Genomic DNA, 17,343 nt, shown 5'->3' with positions numbered 1-17,343 from the left:
TCCTATCTCTATGTTTTAACAATAATTATTTAACTGTTTATTCAAAGGATTAGATAAAATTAAATTAAATTAATTTAAATACCTGAAGAGTATAAGTTTTTGTACAAAGTAAGAAAACGTGTACAAGCCACACCACATACCTCTGCGGAATAAAGACCCAGACTCTGAAAAGGGTTAAGAGCAATGAGTATGTCTCCCACATAGAAGTAAATCTGATCTCTGGAGTAACACTTCTCAAGTTGCTCTGAGACTGTATTCTATAACGAAATAAAAGTAATCTCTTTTTGTTAAAAATGACTGATGGTCAATTATCATTTTAAAAGTAAATGATAAGAAATAAACATTTGGAATCTGGAGGAAGGATCAGAAAGAAATAGATCTATTGAGAGTAAGAAGTGTAACCTCCGGTCAGCAACTATCCTTCCCCTTGACGGGTATTTTCTTTTCTTTCGAGAGCTGTAGAGGGATGTCATTGTTACCTGTGTTTTCCACAGAATATATTATATGCTACAGGGATTATATATACACAATGCTTTCAAGGAAGTAAGTAAATGCAGCAGTTGAAGTAAAGAGAAAGAACACTAGAAAAGGGAAGAGAAGATATAGTGAACATGATTTTATTCCAAATGAAGGTTATTCAATGGCTCTGTGGAATGTCTGAGTTCCCTTGCTTAAATGTTTGGCTTTGAGGCAGAGTAAAAAGTACAGACAAGTAACTTCCACAATTGGTAAATCATAAGAATACATGGAATCAATTTTAACAGTGCCAGACAGCATCATTTATAGTATATGACACAAAAGATCCTGGGTCAAAAAAGAGACAAAAAAATAAAACACAGACAATAGAAACAAACCAACCCAGTGTTTAATACGTAGGTCAGCAATATGATTAGTAAAGCCTTCTTTATAATCCACAAGCTTAGGATGTCACACCATTGGAAAATCTGATACACAAAGATTCATAAAGGTATTGGCAATCTCTGGCTTACAAACACTATTTGATTATAAGATGTTTGATGTTCTCAAGAAAGATTATTCTGAGGAAGTACTTGCGTTGTTTATGCAACCCCAAATTTCCCAAGTGACTACTTCAGTTCAGAATATGCCTCCTGATTTGCTACATTTTTAAGCAAAATGCTCAGGAATGTATCAGAAGTATTAAAAAAGGGGAAGCCTGTGGATCAGGCAGGGTAGTGATCCCAACCTTTTACTGAAAAGGAGCCTTATTATTTCTCTAATGATGTGATTATCTGAAATAAAAGGTGATGAGGAAAAAGAGGATGAGACTATAATTTACTGGCTTGGACTGGTACCTTCATGAGAGATGTCTGAAATATTTCTGAGGTCACTGGGATAAGAAGTTTCAAGCAGAATTCATTTCCCGAAAAGGTGGGCTCTGTGATCCCACGAGGGGTCCACTGACCATGGTAACAGACAGGCTCTCAAGGTAACTTCGAGGCTTTAGGTCCTGCCACTGAGATGGTGATGTAGGAAGCAAATCACCCCTTTGAGACTCCTGGGGAGAATTGAGGGGAAGAAGGGGTCTTGGACCTAAGCAACTCAAGTTTGTGGGAACTAGCACTTTTGTAATTCGAATATAAAAAAGAAGAAAATGTTGACACCAGGCCGGAGAGATCTGCAAACGTGAGTTACACACAGTGAAACTGAAGACAGGAGGGATGATCAGGAAGCTAAGAGACGAAGAAAGCATGAAACCTACAGATGCTATTCAAAGAGCCTCCTCCTCAAACCACTTCTATCAATTTTTTTAAATAGACAGAATGTTTAAGTTTAATTAAGCTGAGTTTCTTACCTCATCCAAAACTTCTAGGGTTGCTAAATCATTCACATCCTTGAGGCTGGAAATTAAAGATCTGTTGAAGTTACTTTTCTTGGTGTAAAGACGTTCATGCCTGAGGAGCAATAAAAAAGAAAACCCTTTCTGATTTGAGAACTTATTACTAATCATAGTAAAAGTCAACTTTAGATACTAAGAAACTGAAAAACATCTGTGAAGCTGATTTGCTAAATTCAACGATAACAATTTACCAGAAAACAGCCTCATGCATTTGATCTGTCTTCTCCTCTTCACTGGGAAAATGCAACACATTAAACTTACTTCATGGATGATCAAAAGAGCTCATTATTTCCATCAAGAACTACCTTATATATAATATTCTTTAAAGCTTCCTCTAAATTCCGATGTGTGACTTAATCTCTTACAAAGTGGTGAGTTGGAGCGATTTTCACTCTTTAGATTTCCAGTTTTGTCTGAGGTAGTGTTAGCCCACTGGTAGTCAAGGAATGATAATTTGAAAAATTATTCAGCAGAATTTAAGAGGAATACAAAATAAGCCACACTGGGGACTTTTAAGAGGTAAAATGTATGCAGAAAATTGATTTCAGGTACTAGGAAGTTTACTTTCAAAGTGAAACATTTCAGCAATTTCAAAAACAGCGTAAAGATCTTGATCTGACATGAGGTCCGGAGAAGTTGCTGAGGTAAACACAAGGGTTTGTTTCAACTTTTCTGGACATGAAATCCACTCTATTCTGAGCATAACTGCATTTTCAGTGTTTATTTTTGGGCAGACTGTTATGCATTTGAATCTGTCCATTAGTGAAAGGGGAAGGAATACGCAGATTACAAAGCATGATAAGAATCATACCACTTACCCACCAAACTGTAATGGTTTCTCATTGCTTAGAGAATTAAGTCACTATTGATAATGGTCCCCCCTCTACCTACGGCCAATCCCGTTTTGTGCGCTGGATTACATGTCCTCTCACTTACTCAAGGATATCACTCCTGCTGGGTCCTCTTTCTCTCCTGTATCACTCATTTCTCCCTCTCGACTGTTATAACATCTTCCCCAAAAGAAACAAACAAAGCACCTGTCCTTGAGTTTGTTTCCTCCATCTACCATTCCATTTCCTTGCTTTATAGCAAAAATCCTCAAAAGAATGATCTATACTTAACTTCTTCAATTGCACTCCACCCATTAAGAAAACCCATGTCAGTCAGGCTGTCATCACACTCCACGGAAACAGCTTCCATTAAGGACAACAGTGACCTTCTTCACATTGCTGAGTCCCACGGTCCGTTCTAAGTCCTCATTTTACTTAACCTACTGGCAGCACTTGACAAACTCTTCTTGAACACGTTTGTCTTGGTGTCTTATGTCCTTCTCTTGATTCTCTTCCTTACCTCACTGGCATCTCCATCTCAGTATCTTTTTCTGGTCCCTCCTCATCTTCCTACTGTCACATTTTTGAGTCTCCCAAGCTTTGGTCCTTAGAGCTATTTTCTTGTCTATCAACATGTACTTCCTGATTTCATCGCTTTAAATACCACTCGTGCACTGACAGCTCTGCTCGTCTCCAGACCTAAGCACCCAGCTGCTCACTTGACGCTTCACTTGGCTGTGAAGGTGGCTGACTTAATATGTCCCAAACCTGCTCCTGCCCACGACCGTCATCTCAGCCCATGGTGATCCATTCATCTGCTTGTCAGCCTGACCCCTGGCTCCTGACTTTTTCTCATACTCCTCCTGCAACCCATGCACAAATCCCCTCAGCTCTTTCATCAAATCCAATCCAGAACCAAACCTTTCTCAACACCATCACCTCCACTACAGTTCATCTCACACCACAGCAGCCTCCCTGCTGCCACCTTTGCCTCTGATATCCTTCTCAACACTGCACTCAGAGTGAGATTTTAAAAATAAGTAAGATTTGTCCTTTGTCTTTTAATTTCCTCCTCAGTCCCATCTGTGTGATGAAACTTTTCACAGTCTACCTCAAATGCCACCTGTTTTAAACCCTCAGCATAATTCTGTACATCCTTCTGGACAAACATCTGAGTTAAGTCATTTCAGTCAATCACTTGTGTACAGGTCTTACTCCCTTTACTAGACTGTAAAGTTCCTCAGGATGGTGCTGGAATGGTTGGACATCCACATGCAGAAGAAAAAAAATAAAGAATCTAGACACTAAACTTACAAAATTTTCACAAAAATTAAGTTAAAGTAAGTCATAGCATATATACACTACCAAATGTAAAACAGATAGCTAGTGGGAAGCAGCCACGTAGCACAGGGAGATCAGCTCGGTGCTTTGTGACCACCTAGAGGGGTGGGATAGGGAGGGTGGGAGGGAGTGAGATGCAAGAGGGAAGAGCTATGGGGATATATGTATATGTATAGGTGATTCACTTTGTTATACAGCAGAAACTAACACACCATTGTAAAGCAATTATACTCCAATAAAGATGTTAAAATAAATAAATAGATAAGTCATAGGTCTAAGTGTAAAATACAAAACTATAAAACTTCTAGAAGAAAATATAGGAGAAAAAAGCTAGATAATCTTGGGTGTAGAAATGAGTGTATGGACACAATACCCAAAACATCATCCATGAAAGAAAAATGTGATAAGGTAGACTTCATTAAAATGAAAAACTCCTGGGCTTCCCTGGTGGTGCAGTGGTTAAGAATCCGCCTGCCAATGCAGGGGACACGGGTTCGAGCCCTGGTCCAGGAAGATCCCACATGCCGTGGAGCAACTAAGCCCATGTGCCACAACTACTGAGCCTGTGCTCTAGAGCCTGCGCACCACAACTACTGAAGCCCACGCGCTTACAGCCCATGCTCCGCAGCAAGAGAAGACACCACATTGAGAAGCCCGCGCACTGCCAACGAGGATTAGCCCCTGCTCGGCACAACTAGAGAAAGCCTGCGCACAGCAATGAAGACCCAATGCAGCCAAAAATATTTAAAAAAGAAAAACTTCTGTTCTGTGAGAGACACTGTTGGGACTTCCCTGATGGCGCAGTGGTTAAGAATCTGCCTGCCAATGCAGGGAACACAGGTTTGAGCCCTGGTCCGGGAAGATTCCACATGCCATGGAGCAACTAAGTGCGTGCACCACAACTACTGAGCCTGCGCTCTAGAGTTCGTGAGCCACAACTACTGAGCACACGTGCCACAACTACTGAAGCCCACGTGCCTAGAGCCCCAGCTCTGCAACGAGAAGCCACCGCAATGAGAAGGCCATGCACCACAACGAAGAGTAGCCCTCCTCACCGCAACTAGAGAAAGCCCACATCCAGCAATGAAGACCCAACACAGCCATAAATAAATAAATAAATAAATAATTTATAAAGTAAAAAAAAAAAAAGACACTGTTAAGAGAATAAAAAGTGAAGTCACAGGCTGGCAGAAAACATCTGCAAATAATATATCTGATTAAGGACTTGTAACTAATAATATGAACAGTGATTTACTCCTACTTGCAATTCTTAGATGTTTCCATAATAATTTTTATAGCATTTACAAAAATGTATAATTATGCACTTATTTGTGTAGATAATTTAGCTAATATTTGAATCCCTTACTACAATACAAGCTCCAACATACACAAGACTATGTGTCTTTAGTTTCCCATTGTGTCCTTGGAACAAGGAGATGATTGAGAACACAGTAGGTCCTCAATAAATATTAGTTGAATGAATGAGTGAATGCATATCTCCCACAATTTCTGGCACAGGATTTGCCCATAGTTGGTTTCCACATTTGCTGAACTCGACAAGAATCATCTTTCGTATCCCCTTATTTCCAAAGAAACTCATATGACATATGATTTTTAAGAAAATAAAGATATCCAATTATGTATTTAATTTAAGTGAAGCCCTGAATTTTCCATCTGTTTTTATGGGTCCATTTGGCATCCAAAGACTGTTCCTGGAGAATGACAAGGAGTGGATGGTGTCAAGGAGCCTGGACTCAGGCACGAGCCCGGCAGCTGAAACAGCAGGAGGGACAGTGGTCCGTGGTGAGGCTGGACTCCAGGCACTACGGGAAGCCAACGCAATATTTTAATCAAAGGGCAGAGTGTGGAAACAATACGGTGGAGTAGCATGTTTCAGTAAAGAAAAAAAATCATTTTACTATATTGTAGAGATAAACATTATCACTAGGTAGAGAAAGCCAAGAAAAGTTAAACTTCAAGTAGCAAATGCAATTCAGGGTCATCTATTCTAAGAACATATTAGATGATAAATGTGGCATTTCAAATTAGTAGAGAAAGAAAAAACTTCAAGAAATTGTGCTGGAACAGCTGGTTAAAATTTTGGGAATCATGTACTTTATGTAAAAATTAATTCCAGATGGATTAACAAACATAGATTTAAAATGTCATCATAAAAGTTCTAGGAGAAGATGCAAAAGAACGGCTGTGTAGTAATGGCATACAGATGGAATTTGTAAGTATGAAAAGATAGAAAGGAATTAAAAAATGGAAGAGATTTGACAATACAATTTTAATATGAGTATAATAAAATACAAGTAAAAGAGAAAATGGGAAAAATATTTGCAATATGTATGATGGACAAGAATTAATATGTCTAATATATCAAGAACTCTTGAAACTCAAAAGAATACTGAATATGAGATACCATGAGATACTAAGATAGCAACCTTGTATTGAACACACAAGTTTTAGGCTTGTCTCTTAATTTGGGAAGATAAATTGATCACTATCACCATTTCCTAAAAACGACATGTTATCACCAAAAAATGCTGGAAGCTAATAATCTTACCTAGACTAACAATATTTAAAAAGCTGAATCATATAACCTCTGTTGCTTCTTCCAACACTGGAATTCTCTGTCAACCGAAGTCTGTGTACTGATAGGTATACTATTGTAGCGTATGGCTGTCTGCTTCATTCTGAAGAGAAAAAAGTCCTTTTCCATGACTTTGAGAAACTAGGTTTTACCATTCATAAAGACTTCATCAGGGGACTTGAGAAGATGCTTTGGCCCTATTCTAGAGCATAGCTCCTTTATTTAGATTCCTCTCCAGTTAAAGAGTAGAGGGGCTAAGGTATATGGGGAGTGGCCAAGCAGGCAGCAACAATGGCCATAAAGCCAGTGAGGAACAGGGGCTGACTGATAAATTATCCTACATTGAACTGAATTCTGAGGTGGTTATACAGAAGATCCAAAGTTATTTCTGAAGCTATACAAATCCCTTCCTTTGTTTAGATCACGGAATTACTGACACCCAGTTAAGAGGCTGGGCTCTAGAATCTGAATGCTCAGATCAAATAACAAAAGATTTTGTGAGGATAAGCAAAATGGATTATTTCTTGTCAAACTCTCATTTAAAATAGGCATATGGAAATGCCTTATATATAATTGCTACTATTATTCCAGCTGTGGCCCTACCACTGACTAGCCATGTGGCCTTGGGCAAGGAACTTACTCTGCTTCTTCAGAAATAAAATGGAAATAATAATGGCTATTTCACACACACACACACACACACACACACACACACACACACACTAGGTAGAGCCTTAAACTGTACGTTTCAACATCCACTACTGCATTCATTCATTCAACAAATACTTAAATTTCTGGAGCATCTAATATATTTCAGGCACTGTTAGGAGTTGGGATAAAGCTATGAAGACAACAGATAAATGTTGTGAGATTAAATGAAATAATACATGTAAAGTGATTCATTCAGGGCCTGCTATGGTTAATAAATTATTATTGCCTTTATGATCATAGGTTTAATCCTCATTTACTTTATATTTTATATTTAATATTTATATTGAATTATATATTTAATTTCTATTTATTTCATATTTTGTTGTCTTCACTCTCTTTTTGTCCCAGAGGTGACCCCTCTACCCTCCTCAAGCATGAACTGTAAACACATGACCCTGAACTCAGCAAAGCAGGGAGTGAGAAAATGTGGGCCCAGGTCTTGCTGACGGAGGATTCATGAGCATCACTGATTCTGAAGGACTTCACTGTATTTATTATTAAGTCCTACGTATACCCTGATGGTAGCATCTCAGCAGGAAATGGGCACCATATCAGCAAACAACTCTTCCTTTCTTTGTTTCTCCTCCCTGTGTCACTGCAGTGCTCAGGCTGATTTGACAGGTAACAGAGCTGGTGCTCAGCCGGGTGCTGGAGGAACGTGGTGAAAAGGCACATGGTGTCTGGCATATGTCGGTGTCAGCACACTCCCCTCCCATCTCCCGCTGCTTCGGAGTTTGGCGCTGCTCTCCACGAGGTCAGTTTAACCGGAGAAGTCCCCTGGTCATGGGGACTGCCTCTTTACATTTCTCCCGTATCTGTATTTCTGTATCACCAATGACTGCTGGACACAGCCATCACAATAGACTGCTCTAGAAAGCACTGTCAGCATTGCTGTCACTTCGTTGGGTCTTAAACATAATAGAGACAATGGGGCCAAAAAAAATTTTAAAAAGGCAGTTACAGCTGTCACGGCAAAGTAGCATGAGTGAAGGACTCACATTTATACTCCCTCAAGTGGCATGATTAGTTGCATCAAGAATACTTAATATTTTTAAAACTACACAATTGACCACATATAAGATCATAGGGTGTAAGAGTGAGAAAAGCAGTTGAATTGTGAAAAGTGAGGTAAACAAGTTTGTGATGTGTTCACAAAAACTCAATGAACCCAGTTATTAATATGATATCTCCATTCCTGCTCTGATTCTCCCACCCTAAACACACACACACACACACACACACACACACACACACACACACACACACACACTAGGTAGAGCCTTAAATTGTACGTTTCAACATCCACTACTGCATTCATTCATTCAACAAATACTTAAATTTCTGGAGCATCTAATATGTTTCAGGCACTGTTAGGAGTTGGGATAAAGCTATGAAGACAACTGCTCACATGGAACACACATTCTGATGGAAGAGTTAACAAAAAATTATAAACAAAAAAGATCATTTCCACGAGGGTTTTGAAATTACACAAATCATGCAGAGTTAATTCAGGTGCAAAAATTAGTTTATAAAAGCTCTTTTTCATGAGTTAAACACTGTAAAAGCTATTAAGGTTGTAATGAATGATTAAGAAAAACTATTTTTAAGGTGTATTCTGTGAATGAAAATAAAAAGAATCATCAATTGTGAAAATATTTTACATCTTCTTACTGATACATGTCTCTTTTGGTCATTAATGTAGCCTAAGCACCTAAAAGAGTAGCTGGGACATAGTAGGTACTCAATAAATATGTGCAGGATGAATAAATGAATGAATAAATAATTATTTGTCAAAGGAAACTGTCCAATCTTTATCATTACCCTATCTTTCAAGATACTTTTACACTTTTTACATTTTCCTTTTGCCTTCATTTTACAGAATTAATTTCCAATGTTACTTTATTAAATATTTAATTTCTGTGAGACTTGGAGAAGGCAAAGTCAGAATCCTTCCAATAAGATTTTTGTCCTCTTGTGAAAAGTACAGCTTGTTAACCAGATTATATTTTTCATTTACTCCATCCTACTGGAGAGACACAGTTTCAGACTACAAATATTTTCTTTCTGTGTTGTCAAAGGTCACAAATACCTCAGGGGTGGTTAGTACAGCTTCACTTGTATTTCAGTTCTACACACTGAAAAAAGAAACAACTCTTGCTGCTCACTGTTAAACGTTTATCCTTGCGATTCAGTTGTACTGCTGTAAACCAACAGCTTTATTTGCTTTCACTTTGGTTAAATATTCTCTGGTAAATATCAAGCTCCGTCTTCTAAGGTGGTTCGGGAGCCACTGGGGTAGTTCAGAAATCCTTTGTTAAACAGAAATATCATCAATGGTTTTCTTTTAGTTTCCTTATCCATCTTTAAATTCCACTAACAAAGTCACAACTGGTAACACCAATGGGCATACAGGCTCTCACGGGTGTGCCCTGGAAGACTAGTTTTTATGGATCTGCAGTTTGACCCCTTTGGCCAATCGTGCAGTTTTGAAATGATGCTGGGGAAGGAGCACACACCAGCCGGGTCAGCCAGATGAGCAGATCAGCTCTGGCGATGACTGGAGTGACAGATGTCATCGTCACCCAGCTCAGCTACACTTTTGATTGTTCTTTTCATTCACAGGGCCCTTCCTCTTTCACATATAGTTAATTGGCGGCTGAAGAAAAATGTTCCCACTGAGAAATCTTGCCTGTTTCTGCTGTGAATGTGACTCCTCTGTGCTATTATTTTATTTTATTTATTCTTTTTTTTTTCTGTGTGTTATTATTTTAGAGTGACCTGGTTTTAGATGTTGAAATGAAACTGACACCGGTGTTTGCAGGAGTATTTGATCCTCCATCTGCCAAGAGTTCCTGACATCTTTCTTCTCCTCACCCTTAGCTCAGAGACAAGTAAGAGAACAGGGAAGAGACAGTTTCTGTAAGTAGAATCTTGCTGCACAGTTCCTTCAGTGTGTAGAGTTATTAGTGCCACTGTAAGTATCTGTAAGACAAACATCAGTACAGCAAAACAATCTGGTTAAGAACAAACATGGCTGGGACTTCCCTGGCGGTCCAGTGGTTAAGACTCCACGCTTCCACCACACGGGGCACGGGTTCAATCTCTGGTCGGGGAATGAAGATCCCGCAAGCCACGTGGTGCGGCCAAAAATAAAAACAGAAAAACAAACAAACAAAAACATGGCTGAGGAGTTTCACATAGTCTGACTTTTCAAGGAATGATAGCATGAAGGGTCATGGAGAGTGTATAATTACATTTACTACATTAATTTTTTATAAGTACAAAAAGTATACTTTGTTTTTTAAAAAAAATTGAAAAATACCAAAAGGTATAAGAAAAAAATGTCACCTGTAACTACATCCCCAATATAACCACTGTTGACATTTTGATATTTCCTTTTATTCTTTTTTATACGTACCTAGTTTTTAAACAAGTCGACAGGATTTCATCTTTGTGCCATCTTACCCTCCCAGCCTCCTTCCTCTCTGGTGACAAGGGATAAATTTCCCTGCTCTGGGCACAGGCCAGCTCTTGTGCTCATACACCTGCTTCCCCCAGGGTCACTGCTGTGATGCTCCCCTGTCATCGGCGGCACAACCTCTCCGCCGTCAGCATACAATGTGCTCTAGTATCTCCCCTCTTAAAAAAAAATCTCTCCTTTGATTCTCCATGCCTTCCAGCTACTGCCCCATTTCTCCTCCTTTTACAGCTGAGCTTCTTAAACAGTAGTTCCTATTCCTTATGTCTTCCTCACCTCACCTCTTTCCTTAACTTCTTCCAGCTGGGGCTGTCCTCCACCCCACCCTGCTGAGAGGACTCTCCGCGAGATCACGAAAGAACTTGGTGTGTCCAAATTCAGCATTACTCCGTTTTAAAAAACTTGCAGCGCTCTTTAGAAGAATTGCGCATTCTCTCCTTGAAACACTGGGTTTATGTGGTTCGCAACACACCACGTTCCCCTGCTTCTCCTCCCTGGAGGGCCACAGTCCCTCAATCACCTGTTCTGTCTCCTCTCCCTACACTAAATTCCCAAACACTCACATTCAGTGACCTCATCTGTGTCATGGCACCAAATACGTCTCTAAGCAAATGACTCAACCACTGTCTCCAACATGGGCTTCTCCCCTGAAGCCCAGACTCCTATATTCCACTGCCTACTTGATAACTCTGCTTTCCTGTTTAATTGGCATATCAAATGTAACTAGCCCCGAACAGAATACATGACCTCTCCACCCTATCTGAATAAATATAGGGGAATTACATTTTCATCCATGGGCAGGGAACAACACCCACATTTGAGGCTGGGCTGCCCAGGTAGTGTGTGTGTGTGTGTGTGTGTGTGTGTGTGTGTGTGTATTTGTATTTTATATACTTATATATTAAATATATACTTATATGTGTATTTAATAGATATATATTATTTTTTGAGGGGACCTTGTGGTACAGTCAGATCTATATAAGAATCAACCGTGAAGTCATAGTATTCTATTTCAATTTCTATTCCCAAGACTGGAACTGCCATAGGTAGCTATTTATTTATTTCCCTTTCTTTCCTTCTTTTTGATAAAACACTGGGGATTGTGATATCAGATTTTTCACTTAAAAAAAACCCCAGCTGTATTTAAATAAATGCATAAACATCTAACTTCAAAGTGAACCAAAATCATTTTTTTTTTGTTTTTTTTTTTTGCAGAGATTACAAAACTAAACGGGGAAGCAAACAAGATTAGGGCAGCTGAACAGCCAGAGATAAACCTTTACATGCCTGGCAGTAAGGAATGAGGGGCATGTCATTTTGAATTCTACTCAAAGGCTGCAATATTCTGCTCTAAACCTTGACTACTATCTTTAAAAAATATTTCTCTCCTTTTCCCCAACAAAGAGATGGTTAAAAGATTTAGCTACTTTAAAGCAAAATTTGTCCAGGAAGTTACTCTCAATGTCTAAGGCCTTCGACATGAGAGCAAAACTGTATTCAGAGGACTAACAATGTGAAGGCGCTCGCAGAAAACAGTCGCTCTGCCCTCTACTCAATCTGTGCATCTCACTTTACTGCAAAAAAATTAGTATCATCTTTATTCAGTGTCCTGCCTCCTGTGAGGCACTGCAGAATTCAACCCTATAAAAATGTGTCTTTTCTTTACAGTAATAATACCAAAAACAGATGCAGTCAAATCCTAGGCTACTGCTAATTTGAAAGAAAAGAGAGAAGGGATATTGCAGTATTTCTTGCAACCTTTAAATGTAGGTCAAGGCTCTTGATAATCCCTTAGGTTTTAATTTTTTTCTCTCTAGAATAAATTTTTTTTAAAGACTAATGCCTTTAAGAAAAAGGCCAAAGGGTATACATCCAGAATTTTTCAGGAAACTTTGTTCTTTTTAGAAAAATGTTATATTTTGCTCTATTTAAGTGCATATGCTTGTTGTATTCTCAGCATTTTATCCCATGAAATCCAATGTGATCACTTTCAGGGGCCTCTTTAAATATGATAATTATAAAATTATAAGAAATATATGTACAAATACAATATTTTAAGAACAGGTAAGGATTTGAGTCAGTTTAAAATAGCTAAAAATGGGTAATGCCATAATTCAAGTAATTAATGATTTCTAGAACATCACTGGAAACATTACAGGAATTTGCAAATCTGATATAAGCTTTCAGAATTTGTAAAGTGGGCCTAACATCTGATAAAATTTAGATTTCTCTCTAAGGAATCAGCATATTTCAATATTAAATACTAATGAAGAACAATCCTCCATTGAAAGATGTTGAAAAGACTAAAGAAACGACTAATAAATTAACCACATGAACTTTAGAGAAGCCTCCCAGGATTTCATCCTCATACAGATCTGCTTGAAAGCATTTTTATGTGGAAGTCCTCAGGAGGACAAAATTTTTCAAACTAAATTAGGACCTAGATAATAAACAATGAACCAGGGACAGCCTTCTATCCAATTCTTTATTTGTGCTGACATCCCATGTACACAGCTAGTATCACAGACGGGAATCTATTTTGGGTGATCAAACAAATGCATTCAGAATCTTCCCAGGCTCCTGATCCACAATCCACATGGTGCAACTCTAGGGCATCATTCATGACGTGCCTCCAGGCCTGGGGGTGAAAGCAGTCACATGGAATATGAAATGAACAGTGTCTCCAGGAGTTGTGCAGTACGGCCTGTCGCACTCCACTTACGGCTACAGTAGGGGTCATTAACACCAGCAATCAAATTTTTCTTGCTCACTGACTGCACATGCTAATGTAGGACTCGTGTGGCCTAGAAAGTCCCCATCACTATGTCTCACAAGTGTTCGTGGACAAGCCTGCTTCAGCCAGACACCACTGTGACTCAGCTCTTGTTCAGGCGCATATCAGTGGTTGACACCCGTTGGTCACTTTGGGAACCCTTGCTGCCCTCTCAGCACATGGAGTCCTTGCTGGCCAGGCTGGGCTTGCTCAGTGTTCCTCAGCAAGTCTAGGCTCAAAAATGTCATAGCATTCCTTCTGCTATCTTCTACTGACCAAGGAACTCACAAAAAATGGCAGGTTCAAGGGCAGGCAACACAGACTCCAACTCTTCATGCAAGAATTGTCAAAAAATTGGGACTCTCTCTAATCCATCATACCCTGTCCTATTTTACTAAGAAAGTGAGTGACAGTTGCTTCAAGTTAAAGATCACAGGGTAAAGTAATTGTTCCCTTCCCTTAAGACTCACAAAACAACAAAAAGAATGGAAAGTTGAGAAAAGTCTCCTTTATGAGAAACAGGAATGGCCACAGGACCAAACCACAATCTATAAAGCACAACTGTCAAATACTGTGAAATTTGTGTTGAAATGAGAGCGGAAGCTGAGAACCAACACATAATTATTTACACTTCAGTCAGTAACTACAGACACTTAAAAAAAAAAAAAAGCACAGCCCTGAGAAGCCTATCCGATGAGCCCTTGCCTGGAGCTATCAGTTCTGGGGGCATGGGTGGGCCATGCCGGAAGTGGGAAAGGGTCCTGATGAGACCCAGGTCAACATGCAAAAGAGCGACGGGGTGGAGAAGACCATGGGACAGTGACCTATCACATACCTGTCCAGCAGAGGGGTGGCCAGTGGCCAGGGGGAGGCAGGATGATGGTAAGAGAAGAGACAGTTGCTTCATTATGATAGAGAATGACAGTCATGAATGGGTTTATGCTGTGAGCCACAGAGAATACAATGTGAATGGTGCTACTTGGGCTCGTACCACCTAGTGGCCCTGCACACTGACTTCTTCAAGGTTCAAAACTGAGGGGAGATGTGCGAGAGGATGTTCAAGAGAATCAACCTAATTCAGCTTAAGCCTTCCCAAATCATTCTTCCATCACTCCCACTTTTTGTTTTGCTAGAACAATAGCTGTTCCCAGTCCCACCTAAGAGATTCACCACCACATACTTGTAGTTTAAAAAAAGGAGGAGAAGAGTTAAGGATTATAAGCAACAGACAGATGAAGAGCATACACCACAAGAAAGAATCATGGGAAAAGTCCAGATGAAAAGGTCCCCATCTCTCAAAGACATTTCTTACGTGATGTCTCATTAAAAGAGAAGAATCTTCAGGAGAGGGTACAAAGCTTTAATGAAGAGATAAGAACGCAACAGATAAAAACTGAGTCAGTTGAATTCAGAAAAGAAATGGAGGAAAGTCATGACAGAAAAGCAACAAGACGCAGAATATACATGACTGAGGTCACAGATGTGGTAAGTGTATGGTCTGAGCACACGAAACTAAAGGAAAGAACAAAGATCCCATCTGCTCTCCTGAGCCAGTGGCAGTCAGCTCCCGCACACCACAGGGTACAGGCAAAATGATACGGAAGGACTGACCCGAAGACACAGCTGGGTGAAACTACTGAAAGCCTTATGGAGACCCTGTAGAAGCAACCCGTCATGAGCATAGGGAGAAATCTCACTGCCTTGGTTCTTTCAGCAGCAATACGCTCTGCCCAAGGGATGGTAGAACAAGGTATGTAATACTTAGAGGAAAAGAAACGCTAGCCTAAGTATGCTTTACCTGACTAAACTAGGCTTCAATCTCAACAGGCAAGAAGCTAGGGGTTGAGGCTTTCTGGAAATAACCATGAGATGACGCAATTTATCTATCCAAGAGAATAATTAAAGAACTCAGGAAAGGAGAGGGTATAGTAAAAAAAAAAAAAAAAAAGATTTGTGAGCAACTGCCTCTTCCTGTTTATTTGAATTCCTTTATTTATTGCTACTTAGGAACAAACATGCTCATAACGGTCTTCTCTCCAGGGAGTGCTGATTCAATCCTTATAAATTCAATTCCTTATAAAATTCTTGGAGATTATGTTTAAAAGCTATTTAGCTCTCATTTAGGAGCTTATCCAGAAGGGGAAGTGGTGAAGAAAGGCATAAGGAAATATTTCAGGTGAGGAAGGAGAAGTGATCATTTCTTTTCTAAATTTCCTGGTCCTAGACGGGTCCTTACTACATTCCCAGAGTTTCATCAGTCTCTTTCTGAGTTATCGATCTTGGACAGACACTGCCACTAGCTCATGCCTTGATGAGACCTTTTCTCCGGATTTCACATGGACAACTCCTTCACCCCCTTATTTTGGCCAAATTAAGATTAGAATTTTCCAAAATAAAATGTACTTAGAATAGAAGCATGCATACACATGTGCCCACCAGCGCGTACACACACACACACACACACACACACACACACACACACACACACCAATTAAAACATCCCACAAAAACATACAAATAGGGACTTCCCTGGTGGCGCAGTGGTTAAGAATCCACCTGCCAATGCAGGGGACACGGGTTCGAGCCCTGGTCCGGGAAGATCCCACATGCCGCGGAGCAAGTAAGCTCGTGTGCCACAACTACTGAAGCTCGCATGCCTAGAGCCCGTGCCCCACACGAGAAGCCACTGCAATGAGAAGCGCCCGCGCACCACAACGAAGAGTAGCCCCCGCTCGCTGCAACTAGAGAAAGCCCGCGCGTAGCCACGAAGACCCAACGCAGCCATAAATAAATAAATAAATGTATAAAAAAAATACAAGTAAGTATGTATGTCAATAGGTTCCTCATTTCAAAATATCCAAACAATAGCCACTAACTGCCTTGATAATTAAACATAATGGGGACAGACCAACTTCCCCCATCTTCGAAAAAATAATGATAGTTTAAAGTTAGGAAGAAATATGGGAGAAAAGCAAAATGCATCCAAAATTATTCTTGGTGTATCCACAGTTTACCTTTTAGAACCAATGACAGGGCGGTGCACAGCAGGACACAGGTGACGTAGGGCTACACCCTAGCGGGGCTGTCAGGAGCACAGGCCAAACTGCTCAGCCTGACTTTCACTGCTCTCTGCGGTCTGGTCTCTGCGTGTCTCTCCAATCCCGTTTCTGAGTTTTCCTCCTTACGGCTTTAACTAAATGTGAGCATGTCTCCTTGCTTTCATGATTTTGCTCAGGCTGCTCCTTCCAGCAATAATGTTCATCCAGTGGTAACTCTATTTTCACAGGATTAAGTCCTCTTCTCCCTTGCAGTGAAGATTAAAGGCCGCTTCCTGGATAAGCCCTCCTGTCCCTGCTAGTGGAAGTACTATCGGCTTCTTCCAAACTCTCCCAGGACATAATTTTTATTCCTTTTATGGGATTGAAAATTCCTACTTTGTATCATGGTTATTTACATGCTGTTTTTAAATTAAAAAGGAAGACCTTTTTCAGTATCTTGGTCAAAATAAGGAGGCAAAGAATTATCTGTGTGAAATCTAGGAGAAAAGGTCTCATCCAGGCATGAGCTGGTGGCAGTGTCTGTCCAAGACAGACAACTCAGAGCACGGAGTCTACAGCTGCTTCAGCTGTCAGACCCTTGTGTAACACCTCATCCAGAGCTTTATACAATGGCCTCAATTAATACGGAGACAACGTGAATGTTGTCTCAATCCATCATTTCTATGGTAGCAAGAACTGTATCACCATTGGTAAGGGG

The 17,343-nt window shown here is 40.0% G+C and overlaps 1 protein-coding gene across 1 annotated transcript in view; it reads right to left on the bottom strand.

Moving 5' to 3' along the window:
* MYO3A (myosin IIIA) overlaps nt 1-17,343 on the bottom strand; it is a 170,355-nt gene that overhangs the window by 100,493 nt on the left and 52,519 nt on the right. The window contains exons 9-10 of the mRNA XM_060003164.1: nt 1,814-1,913; nt 141-257 (exon numbers count right to left, since the gene is read on the bottom strand). Of these exons, the coding sequence (XP_059859147.1) occupies nt 141-257; nt 1,814-1,913 (217 nt within the window). The remainder of the gene's footprint in view (nt 1-140; nt 258-1,813; nt 1,914-17,343) is intronic.

This window comes from Delphinus delphis, chromosome 2 (assembly GCF_949987515.2).
Source record: "Delphinus delphis chromosome 2, mDelDel1.2, whole genome shotgun sequence".
Lineage (NCBI taxonomy): Eukaryota > Metazoa > Chordata > Mammalia > Artiodactyla > Delphinidae > Delphinus > Delphinus delphis.
The sequence above is the reverse complement of the archived record's forward strand: the minus strand, read 5'-3'. Positions and strand labels throughout refer to the sequence as shown.